Source organism: Artemia franciscana, chromosome 2, assembly GCF_032884065.1.
Source record: "Artemia franciscana chromosome 2, ASM3288406v1, whole genome shotgun sequence".
NCBI lineage: Eukaryota > Metazoa > Arthropoda > Branchiopoda > Anostraca > Artemiidae > Artemia > Artemia franciscana.
The window spans coordinates 18710611-18734515 of NC_088864.1; the positions used below are offsets into that span (position 1 = coordinate 18710611).

General features: G+C 37.4%; 1 protein-coding gene across 4 annotated transcripts in view; it reads right to left on the minus strand.

Moving 5' to 3' along the window:
• LOC136038136 (MAP kinase-activating death domain protein-like) overlaps nucleotides 1-23905 on the minus strand; it is a 219319-nt gene that overhangs the window by 31538 nt on the left and 163876 nt on the right. For all 4 annotated transcript variants that reach the window (XM_065721193.1, XM_065721174.1, XM_065721183.1 and 1 more), the window contains 2 exons: nucleotides 11685-11932; nucleotides 4019-4260 (listed from right to left, as the gene is read on the minus strand). In XM_065721193.1, the coding sequence (XP_065577265.1) occupies nucleotides 4019-4260; nucleotides 11685-11932 (490 nt within the window). The remainder of the gene's footprint in view (nucleotides 1-4018; nucleotides 4261-11684; nucleotides 11933-23905) is intronic.

Genomic DNA, 23905 nt, shown 5'->3' on the forward strand with positions numbered 1-23905 from the left:
GATTGAAGAAACTTGCTTTGCTTTGCAGAAATTTCACAACAGTAAATCAAATTCATAGTAAAACAGATGAATTCCAGTGCTTTACTATCCTTTATTTCTAATTTAGTCACAGACGAATAGTCTGTTTTTAATGTTTGTCATAAAATTTAGTAAAACAAGCATGTGGTTGGTGTTACAATGGTTCTTACCCTTATTTAAAAGCTGCATTTAAATAAAATGATTTGATTCACATTTCATAAATAAATTATCCACAATGGTATGTAAGGGCCCAAAGCTATTATCAAAGATGGACTCATCAATTTTGTAGACCCGAGGGGAGGGGGGAGGGTTAAGCGTCTCAAAGATTCAATTTTAATCCCAAGTATCCAAGCTCTCAATGAGTCTTCAGAAAAATATATGGTAAGTTCTGGGTAGGGAGGTAAGGGAATTTATATCTAATCCTCCTGGATTCCCAGAAAAGTTTAGTCTATGCCTTTTTTTGGTACTAGTGGAGGGAGGATTTTAGCAGGTGCTACCAGGATATTTGTTCTCCGACTTGAAATTGTAATGTTTCTCTTTTCTCCTTTTATATACCATGTTTTAATGTATTTAAATACATGTGTACGAGCTATCTAAACATCAGAAAACCCCATTTTAGAGGTCGCGATGGCTTCAGCGGCGTAGAAGATCAAAAGTCTTGCAAAATTTCCATACGGGCAAAAATACATCTTTCCATACACCCGAAGTTCTCAAGGGAAAATGTTATTAAGTACTCATTCAACAAGACTACTTTTAATCAGAAATTTTGACTTAATATTCAAATTTTATCCAAAATTCTATTTGTAATCCAATATTTTAATTCTTAAGTAGAACAAGAGCTAAGAGATCATATGGCACTTGTGACGAGGTCGGAAGAGCCAAGAGCCAAGAACTTTTGGCTCTTGACATATGGTATGAGCTCTAGAAAAATTCTAAGAATCAAAAGATTGCTTTAAAAGGAAAATCAGAGGCTTAATGCCGGTCGGTATTTAAAATAAGAGCTCTGAGTCACGAGGTCCTTCTAAATATCAAAATTCATTAAGTTACGATCTCTCTTTTGTAAGTTAAAAATACCTCATTTTTTTCTATTTTTTAGAATTAACCCTCCCCCCAACCCCCAAAGAGAGCAGATCCGTTCCGGTTATGTCAGTCCCGTATCTAGGACATGTGCTTATTTTCCTACCAATTTTCATCCCGATCCCTCCACTCTAAGCGTTTTCCAAGATTTTAGGTTCCGCCCCCCAACTTCCCTTCACCATATCCGTTCGGGATTTAAAATAAGAGCTTTGAGACATGATGTCCTTCCAAACATCAAATTTTGTTAAGATCCGATCACTCCTTCGTAAGTTAAAAATACCTCATTTTTTTCAATTTTTCAGAATTAACCTTTCTCCCACCAACTCCCCAAAGAGAGCGGATCCATTCTGGCTATGTCAATCACGTATCTAGGACTTCTGCTTATTTTTCCCACCAAGTTTCATCCCGATCCCTCCACTCTAAGCATTTTCCAAGATTTTAGGCTCCCCCCTCCAATTTCCCCCAATGTCACCGGATCTGGTCGGGATTTAAAATAAGAACTCTGAGACACAATATCCTTCCAAGCATCAAATTTCATCAAGATCTCATCACCCGTTCGTAACTTAAAAATACTTCATTTTTTCTATTTTTTCCGAATTAATCGGCCCCCAATCCCCCCCAGATGGTCCAATCGGGAAAACGAATATTTCTAATTTAATCTGGTCTGGTCCCTGATACGCTTGCCAAATTTCATCGTCCTAGCTTACCTGGAAGTGCCTAAAGTAGCAAACCGGGACAGACAGACCGACAGACAGAGCGACAGACCGACAGACAGACCGACAGAATTTGCGATCACTCTGTCACTTGGTTGATACCAAGTGCCATAAAACTGAAAAAAGGAAATGCTACCAAACGATTTCCAATTATTGGTACATACAATTTAACAGCAAGACTTTGGGGGTTGGGTAAATTGGGACTGGTATATCACATCATATCTTAGTTAGGTCTGAGAATGATTTGCAAAATGATCAAAAATTAAATTAAGGAAACATTTTTTCTCAAATGAAAGTAAGAAGCAACATTCAAATATAAACGAAAAGAAATTATTATGTACATGAGGGGGGCTGAACCCTCCTCAATCCCTCACTTTTTATACAAGAGTTTAATATTTTGTCCCTATCCTTTAGGAACGACTGCTGAAACGCAAGGATCGTTGAATCGGAATGAAAGTATTTTTTTAAAGCACTAAAAATCGCCGTCCTCGGTACTATATTTGGAACATTTAAAAACTCTCGCCGGGATTAAGTCACCGTCTTTGGCAATCCTTTAAGAACGGCTGCTGAAACGCAAGGATGGTTGAATCGGAATGATGAACAATTTTTTAAAGCACTAAATACTCTAAATACCTCGCGTAACGAGCGAGGGATTAACTTGCCGTCTTTGGCAATCAACAGACTGTTATTGGTCGAATTTTTATGGACCTAAGTGTCGCAAATTTAGCCAATTAGCTGACTTGCTTTCAAGATTTAACGCGATGAAACTGAAAGAAAATATGATACTGTCCTTGAGTCTTCATAATTTCGAAATAATCAAAAGAAAAATCCTGAAAAATCACGGAAAAATTTCTATTTTGATGTCCATAGTGCTCAAAGTATCTTTTTTTGTCAAAATACTTAGAATACAGTATCAAAATAAATCTAAATTTAAAAAAAAATACAAATTTGTATAGGGGTTGTTCTAAAGAAGACAAGCGCCCACCAAACCTCAGAACAGTACTAAACACATATAAAAAGAAGCATTTTTGGTACATGTGTATTATACGCCACTCAAGTGTACACTCTGTAAAAAATCGAGAACAAACCAGTTTCTTCGTAAGTTTCTTTAAGTGTAGCGTGAGACAAGACAAAGACAAGTGTCAGAATAGACTGAAAATATATAATTAGGGCTATATATTTGCACATTAGGAGAGGGGGGTAAAATATTTGGACAGTTTGAAGCTAGAAAACAGTTCTTACTTTAGGATATGCAGAATAATCATACCTAACACACTTTCCATGCAAACCTGCTAAACTTCCCCCCTCCCCCCAAATGTGCAAATATATAGCCCAAATTTGTTTCTAAAGTATTATATTTTTGTCATAGTTTATGATATTTCATTAGGACTGAGCGTCAATGGTTCTAATTAAATGAAGCAGTTAAGTGGTATATAATATACAAGTACCAGAGAAATATCTTTCCCGCTAAAAACGAGATTAACCACTGACAAATGAATTGTGAACTGATTATGACATATAGAAGAGAATATGAAAATATTCTTGGATGGTCAAAATGTATGGATGGTGGATTGCTGCCTTCAGGATAAAGGATAAAGCTATATATTTACAAGCACAGCATTTTTTCAATCTCATTAGTTTTTTGAATGGGTACTAGAAGGTAGTTGCTAAAATTTGACAAGTTAAACAAATAAATGTTTAAAATGACGGAGAATATATATACATTGTAGAAAACAAAAATGAAAAATAACATAAGAAGAACTCAAGAATATGAACAAAAACTGTATTGATAAAGAAATAAAATCTATTTAAATGGTAAAAGGACCAAAAATTATTGCTCTTCAGTAAATTTGCGTTAGTTTCTTAGATATTTGCTGCAAAGACTGAGAAGTAACAATTTTTATCCATTACTCCTGTTTTTTTCGTCTTAATGATCTAAGAATATTTTGATATTCTCATGGATATATTCCCCCGAATATGCTCAGAAATAGTTTGTTAATATATTACATATATGTGTTATACATACATGTCATATATATGTGACATATATACAAAGGAGGACTGCATAGTAAGTTTCATTTCATATAATCTATACTCTAGAAATAATTCAGCTCAAGGTAAGAATCTGGGATCTCATAATGTCCCTTGGTATACAGCTGACTTCCATTACTTTACTCTTAGTCAAATAATAAGTAAAAGATAAAACAGACCTTTCTTGTGTAGTATTTGTGCAATTGTGTTTGTTCTCCATTCCTCCTCCACATGCACAACACTTTAGTCTTAGGACTATATGTCATATTAACAATCCTTTCGAACCACCACCGTTCCACAATGGCTCCACTCAAAGCTCGAAGAACCAATCCATCGTCTCTTACTTCAAGAAACCTTAGCTCCCCTTCTGGTCCAGTGCCAACATGAACCGTAAATGATTGGCGATACAACTGACGGGAACCTATTAAACAGTTTTTTTATACTATATAGCAAGTTATTCTAAACATTTCAAAGAGAGTAATATGGGACAAGCGCAACACTTTGCATCAACCGGGGGTGTGTGTTACGGAGAGATCTGTTGAAACGGTATGCCGATGCGCTTTCTTTTCTTTTACAGTTTTGGAACGAAGAAAGAATCAAACCGCAATAGGAACCAACTTGATCTCAACTAATTTTATTTTCTATTCAATATCATGTTCATTGTTTGATTGGAATTAATAAATACGTAATTTTAAAGCAAAACATATAAACGTAAGTAATGTTTGAGGAGATTTTCACGTTAAGTAAATTGACTATACCATTTATGGCTTCCGCAAATCAAAAACGATACATTTTACAACAATTGAATAAGGAGTATCCCAAGGTTCAATTCTTGGACCAACCCTCTTCATCATCTTTCTGAACGACCTGCACTGACTTTTTAATACCCCAATTACCAATGTCTGCTTTGAATTGTTTCACAAAATTTAATCTCAGACCGAGTTCGGCGATCACACCTGATAGTCGCGAATAATTAATGACATTTACAGATGACTGTGCTCTAGGTGTCGCGGCTCCGGATGAATCATCCCTTACATAAGAGCTTCAAACAACAACTGAAAAGATACCAAATTGGTTTGACATAAATCTACTAACTTTAAATGTAAAAAAATCGCACCTTCTTTTTTTTCGTACGGGTATGAGCTGCCCCACAATGAATGAACTCCATACACCAAGAGGCTCCATAAGTAGCCCCCTTCCTGGATCGATATATGTGATTCCTTGGAGTTTTTTTTTTTTATTAAAACCTATCGCCTAAGTGACGTATTCAGGTAATAAGAGCAAAGTCTCCCATGGACACTGGATCATCTAAAAATTAATGCGATTATTTCTTTTTCATATCCTCCACATTTTATATTTATCTCTCAGATACCCTTAAACATCTTACTGTTCGTCTGTGTGGATGTCTAAATTTCCTTCTATACTTGAATCTGTTCACCACCTTCAAGAGAAAGCGGCAAGAGTCCTACAGCGAACTACACACACTCCTGTTGGTCTCCTAGGGACGAAAGATATTTATGTTATATCCTTATCTTCGTTGGCATATCAATATTTCCACAGAGACCTCCCACATTCTTTTTCTGGACTACTGAAAGTGGTAATCAAGTAAATCCGTGGAAAGTTCGTAATGGCAAAGATGTAATGATTCCGGCTATTCCCTCGGTCTGTTCAGACTTCAGTCTGGTCGTCACTCTGGGGCGTGCTCGGAACTTGGTTCCTGCTGTGATGCAGCAGTCACAAATACCTGGTTCCTTTAAGAAACAGATTTAAAGTTATTTATTAATGGTAAATAATAAATAAGTTGTAGTTGAGTTGCATCTTCAATGATGTAGAATTTTTTTAAAGTTTGTTTTTGTTTGTCGGTTGACGCAAGGATCACCGTTTTCGTGGGGGCTGTCGGTGATTTGATTCCGTAATCTCTATCGATTTACATTTAGGTGTTGTTTAGTATTGATTTCCCCAGTTTTGTCATTTATTAGCTATTGTAAGTCCTTTTCCCGAATAGTGGGCCATTGAGCCATTTGGGATGTTGTTTTTGTTATTTCTCTTTTATTGAAATAAATGGAAGTTGAACTTAAATTTGTCTTTGAATGAATTTTGATAAAACGGCTCCTATAGACGGGCATTACCTAATTTGGCCCACTTGATTAAAAGTAGCTTTGAGGGGACTCATTATGCAAATTTAGTTTATTATCACAACAACGCTGAGTTTTATGAAAAAGAAAGAAATAGAATGTTTCGGAATCAAATAAAGCATCTGTTTTACACGGATAAGTTGCATTATTTGAAGCCTTTATAGCCTAAAGTTGTAGTTATCAAGTCATTCCCAGAGATACAATCATCTGACCAGAAACTATCTTGACTGAAGTTTTAAAATTTTGGTGTGAAGCAATGTCGGGTTGCGGGGCACAGGGAGAGTAAAAGGGTGGTAGGTGGCTTTTTGATTACTAATGTCCCTTAGAAAGGATACTCAGAGTTATAATTAGAGTTCAAATAAGCCCCCTCACCTACAACAATTATTTCAACACAGTAAGGACGAAAAGAGATAAAACACAACCATAGGCGGCAAACTGTCCAACACTATTGGCTACTGGAGGCAACGCTATTGAGAAAATTATGATTAAGTACGATCTGGTCTGCTATTGGTTAATGTGACTTACTGACTTAAGTAGTGTCCGGCCTTTGTGGCTGTATTGGGGCTTCTTCTCTTCTGAACAAATGATGAATGTGGCGACAGTAGTTCGATCTATCTGGCGCTAGACGAAATAGCTGGGGGAGGTTATTGGCCGGGAAGTTGTCGGTCCATCTCTTACGAGGTCAGCCTCTAGGGCGCATGCCGTGAACAGTCCTTTGAATGTGATTTTGGAAGCTGGTTGGCCGATATTTACTGGATATGGCCAAGCCAGCGGAGTTGCTGGCTTCTGACCCGATCAATGTAGGTGATCCCTGCAATGCGTCTAAGGCATTTAGTTTCAAATTCGAAGATTCTTTGCTCATCACCGGCCCTTATTGACCAAGTTTCGCTTGAGCATAAAGCAATTGGGGTTATGAGAGAGTTGAAGAGTCGCATCTTCAGAGAAGTTGACAGAGTCGTGTTTTTTCAGATTGGCAAGAGGTTCTTGAAGCGGGCGCCGCCTAAAGCTGGCGCCATTTCGAGCAGTCGTTATCAGAAGTTAGGAGGCTCGCTAGGTAGACGAAGGAGTCAAAATTTTCTACTGGCTCTCCTTTTATTGTTAGCTGCACGTTTCTTGAAGCAGGGTCTCCAGACACCCGCATAACCTTGGTTTTGGCTGTGTTAACGACCATCCCAAAGGCCTCAATTGCCGACACTAGTTAGTCAGTGTCAGCTTGGAGTAGATGCTCTTGACTCTTGAATTTCTCGATGTTATCTGCGTATGCCAATTAGTCAATAAGCTTCCCTCCAATTTCTGCACCGTCAACAGTCTCGGCAAATGATAGCGCTGCGTTGAGGAACAGGTTGAAGAGGTAGTGTGACAAGAGACAACCTTCAAGAACGTCCGCCGATGGCAGAAACCCCTCTGTCAATCCATCGGGCGTTTGGACTTGGCTGACAAAATGTGAATACACGTCTTTTATCAGGATTAGTATGTTTTCAGGGACACCATAGTGTAGCAGGATGTGCCATAATCCATCTCACCATATCAAGTCAAAAGCCTGCTTGAAATCAATGAAGAGTAGTAGCAGCTCTTTCGCAAACTCGATATACTTCTCCATCATTTACCGAGTGGAGAAAATCTGGTCTATGGCAGAGCGGTCTTTTCGGATGCCTGCTTGGTTTTCCTCTAAGATATGGTTTGTCAGAGATTTCAGACGGTCAAGGAGTATTTTTGTAAGACTCTTCGCCGGTTGGCTAGTCAAACTTATTGGTCTGTGGTTGTTACAGTCGCCCTTTTCCCCCTTTTTAAAAAGGGGGGCGATGGTGGCTTTCGCCCAAGATCTGGGAAAGTGGCCCGTTTCCCAGACCCTTTTTATGACTTTGTGATAGATATCGACCAGTTCTTCTGGGCCTGCTTTAAATAGTTCTGACTGAATACCACCCGGGGCTGGGGCTTTATTAATTTTTAGAGATTTTATTCCTGAGAGTACTTCATCTCTTAGTGGAGGAGGGCTTAGGTTTACTGGGTACTGCGGTAGTGGGAAAGATAGTAAGACGTTTGGGTCGGGCGTTATTGTAGGGTTCAGTTCTTCGCTAAGTGATCCTTCCATCGTTTTCGTCTTCCATCGGAGTCCGTGATTGGGAGCCCGTGTTTATATAACAGTGTAGGAGCGGCCGATGACTTCTTTTTTTGACAGTTCACGGACTTTCTTGCACATGAAGTGGCTATTACCTTTTTGAAAGGCTTCTTCACGCTCACAAAATTTATCATTGACATAGTGTCGTAGAGATTGCCGGATTTTCTTTTCTACTAGGCGCTTCAGCTTCTTGTACTCGTCCTTGCTTTGTCGATCTACCTTGTTAGCATGGGCGCACTTCTGCACACATAGATCAATAATTTCGGGGATGATTCACGGTTTATCCGAATGGGTCTGAATTCCCAGGATTTCACTAGCAGTTTCTCTGATGAAGGATGCGCTTTCATCGACCAATCGGTCAATTTCTTCTGCTGTTGGAGCTTCCATTGGTTGGATCCTTGACAACTTTTTTGAGAGTGCTGTTCTATACCTGTTCCTTGTTTCTATGTTTTTCAGCAGGTCAACACTATATCTTGGTAAGCTTTTAAAAGGCTGTGGGGCTTCCGAATACGCAAACTGAGCTCAAACATGACTAAAACGTGGTCCGAGTCGAAGTCGCCACCGGCTATGGAGACTGTGTTCAGTACTGATGATTTCCATCGCTTGTCGACAAGTATGTAATCAATCATGTATGCAGTGCGGCCGTCAGGGGATCTCCAAGTAACTTTCCTTCGTTCTCTATGACGGAACATGGTGTTCGTTATGAAAAGTTCGTTATTCCTCTGTGGTTCTGCCACCCATGCCAGAACTTGCCCATGACGTCTTCAAGTCCATCACTCGAGTGTCCGACAATGGCTTTGAAGTCCCCAATCACAAACAACACATCTTCCTTGGGAGCCGTGTCAACGGTGTGTTGGAGTTGGCTGTAGAATTCTTCGGCTTCTTGGTCACTTCGGGACAAGTCTAGGGCGTAAACTTGGATTATGGTCATGTTAGCAATGGTTCCTTTCAGACGAATGGTGATAATACGTTCAGAGACAGGATGGACGTCAAGAAGAGACTGTTTGGCTCGCTTGGAGAGTAGGAAACCGACACCTTGGCGGTAATCTCCATCACTTCTTCCAGACGTGATGAGCGTGATGTTGTTTATTCTTTCTATTCCTGTGGAGGGAAGGTGAGTCTCAGATAGTTCAACGATGTCCCGGCGGTAACGGTTCATCTCGTTTGGGACTATTTCCCTTTTTCCTGGTTTGGCTATTGTGTGTACGTTTAGCGTTCCTAGTGAAAGATATGTTTTTGGGGTTAGGATAAACGAAGTCTTCTCCGACTGGAGAATCGTCAAATCGGATAAATGATCGTCGACTGCCCCAGACGCGGTAACAAAATCATTTTCATTTTCATCATTATCAACATTATTATCATTATCATTCTCGCAATTTGCAATTCTTGGTCTCATACCGTTGGTTACCCCGGACGCGGTAGTACGAGTTCTTACTTTCTTATTCACCATTTTCATAATTTTTATTTAAGAGAAGGAGTTTCATGGCTAATTTGTCGGGGTAGCGGTAAGCCACTAATCTATACCCTTAGCTGAGGCCATTGTCCATGAAGCTGGATCGTCTGCCCTTCACAGTTGTCCCTCTAGGAAGGGAAAGGATCCTCCCGTTCGGTGGTCAGCGACGCCGAGCAATTTTTCTCATTGCTGGGGGAAGGTGTGTAACCGCCGGGATATGTCCACACGCCGGTGGAGCCTGCATGGTATACATCAGAGGGACCTTCCTCCTCCTCCGCCTGTATTTATGACCCCCGGGCGAGGGTGTCCCAGTTTCAATTATGGACCCCCAGGAACTAGGTCCCCCCTTGGTTCGCGCCTTCTATGAAGGTATCCTACATGTCTGTAGGACGTTCTCTTATCCGCCACCTGGGGATGCGCTGAGTGGCCTGGGGGAGGCCCCCTACTAAGAAAAGACTCAATAGGACTCAAGCCTATTGAGTCCTATTGAGTTTTTATTTTATTTTTTCTTGATACTGGGAAAACATGTAAAGGTAAAACCTCTTTTAAGTACATATTTGGTGCAGTATAAATAAAGCAAGCAGTTTTTTGTTTTCCAGAGCCTTCTTTCTACTATTAGCAAAAGTATTTATGATATTTATCAGTTTTTTTTATTATAGTCAGTTTTTTTATTGGATCCTGACGCTCATCTACTAATAAAAAACGAGTAGTAAAGTAAGCAGTTCTTTTCTTCATAAGGGCTTTCTTCTGCTGTTAGCAAAAAGTCTCCAATTTGTTATTGTATACTATAAGATCTTTTCTTTTTATTGTCAGATTACGAAACTCGCCTACTAATAATGGATCAAGAAGGGGATAGAAGTTATGTTTTTTTCAAATTCAACATTCGTCATGTAGTTACTTTCAATTCGGATCCCCCATTTTAAAAAGGCCGTCTACTCTTCATAACGCTAAACAATGCCCAGTTGGTTTCACCAAGTTCAATGCAACTTAAACAGTATACCGTCATTGTTGACATTATTTTTGTCCTACAGTCAAGCAGAGGTCCGAATTTTAACCGTGACTGGTAGCATAAAATTGTTACCCGAATCCTTCTACCGACATTTAATGCACATCGAAGCTTATTTTATTCATCACTGAATAAAGCTTTTTTTCACGTTTACAGAACCAAATTGAATCCATAGGAGGATTGAGATGTACCATGACTGGTAGGTCAAATATGAATCTCCGAGATCCTTTGGAAAAGAATTCCCCAAGGGTTTATGATTATTATAGTTGGATTCGTAAAACTAAGTCAAGGCTTAGGCCACAAAGCCCCATTGCTTCTACATTTAAGAAAAATACATACCACTAATAGCCGCTGGGATATTGATACTCCTTAGGTATCATGTTTTGAGACAGGGATTACCTATCTATTTTTTCTTTTATAGAGGAGCCTTCTTATATAGTACTAGAGCCTTCCATTATTTTCTCCCATCCCAAGATCTCAGTCCGGCTTAGGCAGAGAACCTCCATCACTCAAAACAGAGTCACCCACAACTCACCAGTCAGCAGTGGCAATCCGCACTTGATCCTCAACAATGGTACTAGAAAAGAACTCTTTCTACCACTTCAGATTGCTCCTCATTGGACCTTACTTGTGCCACAGTCGGCATCCCATACGTCAAGGGGGAGTGACCTTACGGACATGATTCTCGTGGCCATTACTGGACTCAATCCATCCAATCTCGACAGCATGTTTCACAAAATGCCCTGCTTCATTGTTGGCTATTGTTCAGGACGGTTAGTAGTTGGCTGGTGACTGAAAATAGCAGTAGAAGACGCTATTTCTGTCTATTGCTCTGAGGTGCACCACAAGAAGGGTGAAACCACTACCATCAATAGTGGGGATTTGGGGAAGTCCCGTCAAGATCGACTCGAAGCACGCTACTGTAGGAAATCTTTGAAGGTTTTGGGGCATATTTTTTTTCAAGTTTTAAACTGACGATCATAGCTACTAAGATAATACTTAGGATTAATACGTTGCAGGCTTGAACAATACAAATAAACTCTCATAACAATACACACAAACTTCAAATAGAAAATTCAGCTTAAATATCTTGAAATTTCATATACCAAAATAAAAGCTATCAACGGCTTACCTAACGGGCGGATGTCAACATCGTTCCCAGACATATCATCGATTTTATCCAGTAAAACATGGATCTGTTGACTATATGCCAATCCTATATGCGACTTTCCCAGGAGTCGACGAACACGCTTTCTGATATCGTTTCTATTTACTTCCATCATTACCATGAAGGCAGTGAGATTATAAAGCAAGTTTGAAAGCAATCGGTCTTCCTCATGCTCAAGACGACGTCTTTCAGTATCACTCAAAGATTTATATCTGTAAAGGATTTTAAGACCGTTTGAAATGCCTAAATATTTTTAAACGTACCATTTAACCTACAACTTTATGACGTAACCAGAAATTACTAAATTGAATTCACAAACAGTGTTTGGAAGTTATGAAATTCTATGTCATGGAATTCCTCCCGATTTGAAACAAATTAGGAACCCGGAAAGAAAGGGCTATTTGAACGAAAACAAGAAAGCTTTGGTCATTCCGTCAATATTGCTCCTCATTTTTGATTATCGTAGATAAGATTCCAGGTTGGATATCACAGGTAAACAAGTGAAATGACTAACATGTCTGAAAAAAATAACTTCCATTCAAGTGTATTCATAGAAAAATTTGGCTACAAATACTCACAACTACGCATAACTGCGAATATATATATATATATATATATATATATATATATATATATATATATATATATATATATATATATATATATATATATATATATATACTCTTCAAATAACTGAGATTAAATATACGGATTGTAATCTTGGAGCCAGATTCCTTTTCAAACTAACTACAACGACAGATCAGCAATTTTCATAACAAAATTTTTATAACAAATTTCCCGAACGAAACTAGGCTGCATACAAAATTTTTCCAGCCCTAACGATTAATATTATTGTGTAGCCTACTTGCTTATTGGCTGGTTCATAATGCTAAATAATGGCCAACGTAAAAAAAATGTATATACCATAAGGCTATTCACACATTTGATCGAAGAAGAGGGGGTAGGATTGAGATGCTGTCAAAATGGAAAATCTAGTAGATAAAGTTTCCTGAATTTAGTGAACCATGAGTTTTGTTGCTGTAGTGTCTGGTTATATAGAATATACTGCATCTATAAGTCACAATCAATAGACATTTACAGAAATTGGACAGAAACATGACAATAAGCTCAAGCATGCCAATACCAGATGTAAATTTATCTAGGCAAACGAAGAAAAAACAACAGTAAAAGCACAATAATACGAATAATAAATAATAGTAATAAATAATATATGAGTAATAACACAACAATAAATAATAATTCAATATATGAATAATAATTGTACAAAAAATAAAGATCCTTAAAGGAAGCCGTAGTGTTGCTTTTATTTAAAAAGAGGGTCCTATGCCCTCTACATACCTAACTGATCAGATTCCATTGTAGGATGTTTAGAAGGTCGATGTTTTAGAGGAGATCCCAAGGCCCTCTCTGTGTACAACCGATCTGATACCATGATAGGATCTTTTGAGGGGGGAGTGATGTTTTAGCTAATACAACTTTGAATAAAAAAGACAATGGATGAATTCTATGGGCAAGCCTCTGACTCAGGCAAAAGTTATTCCCGTTTCAGTTGACGCTGTAATTGCATTTGTTAAGAAATAGAAATCAAGTTCTCTTGATATTGATGGTATCAGTGCTTGTCATCTAAAAATAAATTGCCCGTCTTTGTTTTTCCATTTACAGTTGTTTTTCCAAATGTGCCTTTGTTGTTCCCTCGTTCCTGACAGCTTTTTGTGTGGAACTGTCACTTCTGTACTTAAACGAGGTAAGACTCCTTTGGATTGTTCTTCTTACAGGCCTATCACGGTTGCTTGTAATTTTAGTAAAATCCTTGAACACATCCTACTTCCTTTCATAAGTATGAATGCTAATTTTGGGGAGAATCAGTTTGGTTTTTGGTCTGGCATCGGGTGCCAGCACGCTCACCGTGCTCTTGCTTTCCTTCTTAAAGATGCTTCGGCTAAAGGGTATGGTCTTCATATTTGTGCTCTTGATCTTTCTAAGGCTTTCGATAGTGTTGTACATAGTCAGGCTCTTTACTCTCTTTATAGTCACGGTATTAACCTTTCAGTTATTTTTCTTCTAAAGTTTTGATATAGTAATTCTTATCTTCGAATTAAAACTAATGGTGCCCTTTCATCTTCTAATGTTCTTGTTCGTCGGGGCGTACGGCAGGGTGGAGTGTTATCTCCTAGTATTTTCAAATTTTGTATCTCTGGTATTCTTGAGAATATTTCTTCTATGTGTTTTGTTGGTTTGAGTGATATTTCTTACCTTGCTTATGCTGATGACATTCTTCTAATTAGCCGGTCTAAACTCAGTCTATCGCAGATGGTTCATAAAGTTTCTTCTTCTTTTACTAAAATCGGTCTTTCGCTTAATGTTGATAAATGTGAGTATCTTTCTTTCAATGTTCCCTCTTCTCCTAGGCCTCTAATTTTTCAAAATTTTTCTATCCCTCATATAGATTCGATCCGGTGGTTGGGTATTACACTTACAAAAAATCTTAAAACTCTTCGGGAGCGTGCTGTCTGGGATGCTAGAGTGAAAATCCAGATTGGTTACTCTAAAATTGTAGCCAATCGAGGGAAATACAATCGTATTGCCCTTGGTAAGCTTTATTCTACTTTTTCCGATCATTCTGTTCTTTACCTTTCTGGGCTTTACCCTATATTTAAGAAAAAAGATATTAGCGATATTCGATCCTCTTATTTCCGTTTATGTAAATTTCTTCTCTATCTTCCTCTGTGGTATAGGAATCGAAAGATAATCAAAAAGTTCCATCTTCCGAACATTACTCAGAAGCTGACTGATCTACACAAAAAGCTCTCAGAAACGGCGTATCGGCGTTTGTCGTCTCACCACGGTCTGATCCGTTTGTATGATTAATGTCTATTGTTGACTCTCGTTTTTTTTTTTTTTTTTTTTTTTGTATCACATTTTTTTTTTTTTTTTATTTGTTTTCAGTTTTTCTTCAAGTTTTTACTCCACTATTTATCTTTTTGATGTAAGTGGGTTAGAAATAAATATTATTATTATTATTATAAATAAAGCCCAAAACTCAAGAGATTTCTGGTAGGGATGAGCACGGGAGGGGGCTTGATTATGGATCCGAAATACTATAATAGTTAACAAACATGGTCTGAAGGACTTGCACGTAAATTTTTACACTTCTCTTCAATCCAAATCTATTTAAAACTTCCCTCTTTAATCCCTCCCAAGATGCTTGAATGTAATTTAAATCCTTCTTTACGGCCTCTTTCCATCCCATCCGGAGATAACCTGCTTTTCGTTTGGCCCTGGATGGATGTCCAAAGAGAGCAATCTTTGACAATCTGTCATCCTTCATCTGAAAAGTGTGTCCAAGCCATCTCAGCCTTTCTCTGAGTATGGCCCTATAGAATGGGGTAGAAACAGATTTTTTGTACAGCTTTTTGTTTGATAGATGTTCAGTCAAACGGGTACTCCATAACTATCAGTAGACAATTCACCCGGAAAACATCTAACAAATCCTCCTCCGTCCTACAAATCGTCCTAGTTTCAGAGCCATACTTGATCAATGTCATCACTGTAGCTTCCAGTATTCTGATCTTGGTCAGGAGACTTATCACCGTGAAAGAGCATCCTGGGCCTTGGCTTTTCTAATTTTTAAATCTTGATTGTATCCACCATCTTTACTAAAATATTGCTCAGGTGAGTGGAACTATCCACTTGATCAGTTGTCTCGTTACCCAACAACATCTCTTCCCTTTACTTTATTTCTAGTCTAAACGACTTATCTTTCTTTACTTTAATTTCAAAATCTATTCTTGCAACTGAACTCTCAAAGCCGCCAAAGATTCAGTCCTTTTGCTAACATTTTTTTTTTAGGAAAATCAAATCATCTGCATAATCTAAGTCTATGAGAGTTTTGCCTTCCAATTTGATTCCTTGCTCTCCCATGGCCTTTGCCATGTTCCTTAGGACAATATTTCTCAAATAAATGGGGGTACCCACAAATATGGGGATAGAACACAGACCTGCTTATCTCCTGGTTCAATACCAAACCAATTACTAGCCTTATTTCCTACCTTCACTACAGCACTATTGTTCTCGTATTTACCATTAATCGTTTTAATGTATTTATCTGGTATACCAATAAAAAATGACATAACTACAAAAACTGAAGACTACAGGGTTTCAACTATTTACCTACGGATCGGAATTTAGTCTCATACTCTCCCTTTCCTAAAGTGAAAGTTCTTAAGCCGAACTGGCCAGACATGACAATAAACAATCAAGAGAGATAAAACTCCAAAAAAGAAAACTTCAAACGAGACGACGGCCAGTAGTCTACTGGCCGTCGTCTCGTTTGAAGTTTTCTTTTTTAGAGCTTTATCTCTCTTGATTGTTTATTTCCTAAAGTCACACTGTTCTTCTCTTAAACCTCCATCAACAGCACCTCTAAGTCAAAAAATGATCGTCATACTAAGTAATTTCCCTCATACAGAAACCAAGCTAATACCTCTACAATTATTATACTCACTCTATTCGTCTTCTTAAAAAAATTTTAATAAAATTTTTAATAAAGTTTTAAATAAAAATTTTCCTAGAATTGCTATGTACTTCCCTTTATTTGGATTATTGTAAAGAATAAATTAGCTTCAGGAAACGATTTTGATTTTCAAACAGTTCATGCATACAAACTGTAAATAAAGAGTGACTCGGCCAATAGCAACCGAAATCCTAAAAAAAAAAACTGAAAATTACCATTTAAAAATTATGAGGCTGAGAAAATTTGCCTGATTTTCGAAAGGGGGTGGAACAACCTTAAAAAGGGAAGCGATCATAATGAAAATCACAATGTTTGATTCAGCTTATTATTATAATTAAATAGAAAAAAAATTAATGAAAGTAAGGAGCAACATTAAAACTTAAAACGAACAGAAATTACCCCGTATATGAAAGGGGCTTTTCCTCCTCAACGCCCCGCTCTTTACGCTAAAGTCTGACTCTTTCTCCTAACTCTACCTTTTAAAACAGTGTTAAACTTTAGCATAAAGAGCGGGGCGTTGAGGAGGAAAAGCTCCTTTCATATACGGAGTTATTTCTGTTCGTTTTAAGTTTTAATGTTGCTCCTTACTTTCATTCAAAAAAACTTGTTTTTTTTTCTATTTAATTTCTGGACGTTTTTAAATTAATGCATGTTTTGACCATGGCTCTCCACACATAAATAATTAAAACAAAATTTGCATATTAATTAATTGCAATTATCGGAAGACTTTGAGAAAAAAGGAGTGAAGGAGGAGGCCAAATTCCCCTCCAATTTTTGATTACTTAAAAAGGCAAGTAGAACTTTTAATTTTTTAAAAACGTTTTCATTGGTAAAAATTATTCATAACTTACGAATTAACTTACACAACGAACTTCTATATTCGTATGTTTTTATTGCGTATATGAGGGGTTCAACCCTCGTCGATACTTCGCTCTTTACACTAAAGCTTAAATGTCCCATTTAAGCTTTAGTGACTTTGAGCTTTAAGCTTTAGAACTTAAATCACACTCTGAATCATAAAGGCCTTAGAATAAATAGTTGAAATTACTAAAAATACTTTAGCGTAAAGAGTGAGGTATAACGAGGAGGTAAACCCCTCATATGCGTAAAAATTTTTGTTCGTTTTAAGTTTTAATGCTGCTCCTTAGAAAAAGAGCAGCATTAAAACTTTTTTTCTACTGCTCCAGCAGAAAAAACTTTTCATATTTATTTTTTCATTGTTTTTCCAAATAATGCTTGAAAATCCCGCGCCCCCTTCATTGAAATTCTCTTCCCCCATGAAAAGTTCCTCCATGGAAATATCTTCCCACTTAAACCCTCCCCCCTCAACTCTCCCCCTAAACCAAAAATATCCCCCTGAAAACGTCTGTACACTTCCCAGTAACCAACACAGGTCAAAGTTTGTAACTTGCAGCCCTTCCCACGGAGACTGCAGGGGAGTAAGTCGTCCCTAAAGACATAGTTATCAGGTTTTCCGACTATGGTGAATAGAATGGCTATCTCAGAATTTTGATCCGGTGACTTTTGGGAAAAAATGAGCGTGGGAGGCCTAGGTGCCCTCCAATTTTTTTGGTCACTTAAAAAGGGCACTAGGACTTTTCTTTTCCGCTAGAATGAGCTCTCTCGCAAAATTCTAGGACCAGTCAGTCGATACGATCACCCCTGAGAAAAAAAAACAACAACAAATAAACACGCATCCGTGATCTGTCTTCTGGCAAAAAATGCGAAATTCCACATTTTCAAACAGTTCGTGGTAACGAACTGTAGTAAGGAGCGACCCGGCTCAATAGTAACCAAAACTCTAAAAAATGGAATTTTGGTACCAATAGCTGCATCAAAAGAATCGCATTTTAATGCTGATTTTAAATATATAAGTTTCATCAAGTTTAGTTTTACCCATCAAAAGTTACGAGCCTGAGAAAATCTGCGTTATTTTAGAAAATAGGAAACACCCCCTAAAAGTCATTGAATCTTAACAAAAATTACACCATCAGATTCAGCGTATCAGAGAACCCTACTGTAGAAGTTTCAAGCTCCTATCTACAAAAATATGGAATTTTATATTTTTTGCCAGAAGGCAGATCACGGATGCGTGTTTATTTATTTTTTTTTATTTTTTTTTTTTCTTTTCCCCAGGGGTCATCGTATCGACCCAGTTGCCCTAGAATGTTGCGAGAGGGCTCATTCTGACGGAAATGAAAAGTTCTGGTGCCCTTTTTAGGTGACCAAAAAAATTGGAGGGCACCTAGGCCCCCTCCCACGCTAATTATTTTCCCAAAGTCAACAGATCAAAATTCTGAGATAGCCATTTTATTCAGCATAGGCGAAAAACCTTGTAACTATGTCTTTGGGGACGACTTACTCCCCCAGAGTCCCCGTGGGAAGGGTTACAAGTTCAAAACTTTGACCAGTGCTTGCATATAGTAATGGTTATTGGGAAGTGTACAGGCGTTTTCAGGAGGATTTTTTGGTTGGAGGCAGGGGTTGGGAAGAGGGGGATATGCTGGGGGAACTTTCCATCGAGGAATTTGTCATGGGGGAAGAAAATTTCCATGAAGGGAGCGCAGGATTTACTAGCATTACTTAAAAAAAAAACAATGAAAAATTAAATATGAAAAAGTTTTTTTTCAGCTGGAAGTAAGCAGCAGTATTAAAACTTAAAACGAACAGAAATTATTACCCATATGAGGGGCTCACCTCCTCCTAATACCTCGCTCTTTACGCTAAAGTATTTTTAGTAATTTCAACTATTTATTCTGCGGCTTTTGTGATTCAGGGGTCATTCTTAATGAATTGGGACAAAATTGAAGCTTTAGTGTAAAGAGCGAGGTACTGATGAGGAGGCGAACACCCTCATATATGTAATAAAAACATGAGAATACAAAAGTTCTTTACGTAAGCTAATTTATAAGTTACCTATATCTTTTACTTATAATAAGATTCGTAAAAAATTAAAAGTTCTTGTTGCCTTTTTAATTAACTGTAAATCGGAGGGCAACTAGGCTTCCTCCCCCGCTCTTTTTTTTCGCAAAATCATTCGATCAAAATTATGAGAAAGCCATTTAGCCAAAAAAAAAAAAAAAAATATACAAATTTCGTTTTAATTATTCCTCTGCGGAGAGCCAAAATCAAAACATGCATTGATTCAAAAACGTTCAGATATTAAATAAAAAAACAAGTTTTTTAAATGAAAGTAAGGAGCGACATTAAAACTTAAAACGAACAGAAATTACTCCGTATATGAAAGGGGCTTTTCCTTCTCAACGCCCCGCTCTTTACGCTAAAGTTTTTTACTGTTTTAAAATGTAGAGTTAAGAGAAAGAGTCAAACTTTAGCGTAAAGAGCGGGGCGTTGAGAAGGAAAAGCCCCTTTCATATACGGAGTAATTTCTGTTCGTTTTAAGTTTTAATGTCGCTCCTTACTTTCATTTAAAAAACTTGTTTTTTTATTTAATTGTAGATAGGAGCTTGAAACTTCTACATTAAGGTTCTCTGATACGCTGAATCTGATGGTGTGTTTTCGTTAATGACTTTTCGTGTGATTTTCGTTAATCGTATGACTTTTAGGGGGTGTTTTCCCCTATTTTCTAAAATGAGGCAAATATTATCAGGCTCGTAACATTTGATGGGTATAACTGATCTTGATGAAACTCATATATTTAAAATCAGCATTAAAATGCGATTCTTTTGATGTAACTATTGGTGTCAAAATTCCATTTTTTAGAGTTTTGGTTACTATTGAGCCGGGTCGCTCCTAACTACACTTCGTTACCACGAACTGTTTGATAGCGCGATTGCTAACATTTGGGAATTTATTGGATGCTAGTTTCCAATCTATTCTGATTCGAAACAACTTATGAAAGAGTATTTTTCACGCTGTCTAGTAATGTTAGAACTGTAAGTAAGGAGTGACCCAGATCAATAGTAACCGAAACTCTAAGGAACAGAATTTTTTATATCATTAGATATATCAAAAGAATCAGCTTATTTTGTTGATTTCAAATATATAAGTTTCGTTAAGTTTAGTTTTACCAATCAAATATACGAGCCTGAGTAAATTTGCATGATTTTCGAAAAATTGGAAAATTCTCCTAAAAGTCATAGAATCTTAATGAAAATAAAACCTTCAGATTCAGCGTATTAGAGAACCCCACTGAAGAGTTTATTATCTCTTATTTGCAAAAAAGTGGAATTTTATATTTTTTGCCAGAAGAAAGATCATGGATGCATGTTTATTTGTACTTTTTTGTTTGATTTACCCAGGGGTGATTGTATCGACACAGTGGTCCTAGAATATCACGTGAAGGCTCATTAGAACGGAAATTAAAAATTCTTGTGCCCTTTTCAAGTGACAAAAAATATTAGAGGGCAACTAGCCCCCCCCCCTCAAACACTTTTTTCTCAAAATCGTCCCATCAAAATTTAGCGATATCTATTTCGTCCAGCATCGTCAAAATACTATTCCTTTGGAGATATCATGCCCCCAGGGCCCCTGGAGATAGGTCTTTACGTTATAAGATTTGTCCATTGTTTACGTATAGTATTTGTTATTGGGAGGTATGCATACACTTTTCAAGGGAAGGAAAAATTTTCTTCTGGGGGGAGTTTCCAAATGGAGAATTTTCCATAGGAAGGGAAGTTCAAGGAGATAAATTTATCAGGGTAAATCTTACAGTGGGCGAATCTGCCAGAATTCCTATACGAAATTTTTCTTATGTCTTGCTTTCTCTTTGCCGACCCAATCTTACGCGTGGAAATGTTAAGGTCCGGGGAATATTTTCATCAGGATTGCATTGTCAAGAGAATATACCCGTGGGGAGTAGGGATTTTTTTTTCTGTGGACGTGGAGCCAGATTTCCTGACGTTATTTAGAAAAAAGATCAGAAATTAAACAAGAAAACAAGTTTTCGACTGAAAGTAAGAAGCAACATTAAAACTTAAAACGAACAGAAATTACTGCGTATATAAGGGATTTTGATCCTCCCCAACACCTCGCTCTTTACGCTAAAGTTTGAATTCTGTCCCAATTCCTTAAGAAAGACTCTTGAAACATAAGAATTTTTTAATTAGAACAAAAAGAAGCTTCATTAAAGAACTAAAAAACTTTAAGAGCGACTACAGAGCAAGGTGTTGAGGAGGAGCAACCCCCCTCCGGGTTCGAATCCCAGAGTACCCAATTCTTCAGTTTGGGACGGGGGTCAGTGGCGTGACTCTGTAAGCTTAGCCAGAGTCGACCCAGCTCTAAATGGGTACCTGGAGAAATCTGGGGAAGGTAAACAGGAAGGGTGTGCGAAAGCACAGGATGGCTGGCCCCCAGCCCCCCCATTGCACTTCCTGGCTGAAGGGCCAAGAAACGGAGATCAGCACCGCCGGTACGGACTGTAAAGTCTAATGCCGTATCCTTTACCTTTACCTTTTTTTTTAACCCCCCTCATAAACGTAGTAATTTCTGTTCTGTTTAATTTGTATTGTTGTTCCTTACTTTCAGTTGAAAAAAAACTTGTTTTCTTTAATTAATACATCAAGAGAATGAATTTTTATGCTCATTCCAGATAGGTATTAAATAATAATAAAAAAACAAGTTTTTTTTTCACCTGGAAGTAAGGAGCAACAAACTTAAAACGAAAAAAAAATATTAAGTAAATAAGGGAGGTTGCTCTTTCTCACTACCTTGCTCTATACGCTAAGGATTTTTATTACTTTAAAAAAAGCTTCTTATTGTTCTAATTAAACAAACAGTATTTCATGAGTCGTTCTTAAAGAATTGGGACAGAGTTCAAAATTCAGCGTAAAAAGTGAGGTGTTGAGAAACCCCCCTCATACAAGTAATAATTTCTGTTCGTTATAATTTTTAATGCTGCTCCTTACTTTAAGTTGAAACAACTTTTTTTTATTTAATTTCTGATCGTTTTTTAAATCATGGCAGGAAATCTAATTACACTTCCACAGAAAAATCCCTCCTCCCCCCGTATTTACCCTCTAGATCATTTAATCCTGGTGACATTTTACACCGGACATTTACACTTATCATCTCAACAAGTAAAATTGAATCGACAAAGAGAAAGTAAGACATTTGACGAATTTCGTAGAGGAATTCTGGCAAATTTTGCCAACGTAAAATTTCCCCTGAAAAATTCACTCTCTGAAAACTTTCCTCCCTATGGAAAATTATCCCCGGAGAAAATCCCATAAACAGAGAATTTGCCCCCCCCCCCCATAAAAATGTATGCACACTTTTTAATAAGAAATACTATAAGTGAACAATGGGCAAATTTTGTAACTTAAAGAGCTTTATCGGTATCATGACCTATCATGAAAAAGGGCACTACAACTTTTAATTTCTGTTCTAATTAACCCTCTCCTAATATTTTAGAAATACTGGGTCGATACGATCGATCACCTCTGGAATATAACAACAAATAAACACACATCCGTGATCTTTCTTCTGACAAAAATACAAAATTCCATATTTTTGTAGATAGGAGCTTGAAACTTCAGCAGTTGTGTTCTCTGATACGATCAATCAATCTGATGGTGTGATTTTCATTAAGATTCTAAAACTTTCAGTGGATGTTTCTCCCTTTTTTCAAAAATAAGGGGAATTTTCCAGGCTCGTAACCTTTAATAGACTAAACTTAATGAAACTTATATATTTGAAATCAGCATAAAAATCCAATTCTTTAAATCTATCTTTTGGTATCAAAATTCTATTTTTTTAGATTTTCGGTTATTATTGAGCCGGGTCGCTCCTTACTTACAGCAGCTTGTTGCCACGAACTGTTTGAAAATTCATCACGTATAATGCTAACCACTAAAAGTTATGAGCCTGAAAAAGTTTTCCTGATTTTCTTAAAACAGGGGAGGGGGAATAACCCCAAAAACAGAAGCGATTTCTATGAAATTTGCATCATTATATTCAACACGACAGAGAACACTTCTGGGATGGTTTCAAGTTCCTATCTACAAAAAAGTGGAATTTGAATATTTGTTTGTGCAGAAAGAAAAGATAACGGATCTTTTTTTTTCAGGGATGATCGGATCGGGCTGATGCTCCTAGAAGATCGAGAGAGGGCTCATTTGAATAGGAATAAAAAGTTTTAATGTCTGTTTCTTGTGACCAAAAGCTCGTGCCACGGGAAACGGGCGTTTTCTGGCATTTAGTGTCATGAAGCTACGATTTTACCCTAAAGAGGACTAAGTTGCCGTTTTTTGAAAATTTTTAGATATCCAGATAACCAATTGATTTAAAAGTATAAAAAAATAAACATTGAGCTTCCCAGTTGCAGAGAAGGTAATACCGCGTGGTGGTACATGAAAGGGTACCTGATGCTATTGGTGACATTAGGAAAACCTTGGTTGTTTGTTTCTAATCCATCCCGATTCGAGACACATCATGAAAGAGTGTTTTTATTGTTGCCTAGTAATGTTAGCCGTGCAATGGTCTGAACTATAATCTGACACTTGCAATGACTTTACTTTTAAAGACTATATTTTCAATACAAAAAAGGCGATTAATTATTGCGATGCGGACAATGCTGGTGGAATTTCGTTTTCAAACAGCTCGCGGTAATAAGTGAAAGTAAAGAGAGACTAGGGCCAATAGTAACCAAAACCCTACAAAACAGATTTTTGATAACCATCAACGCAATAAA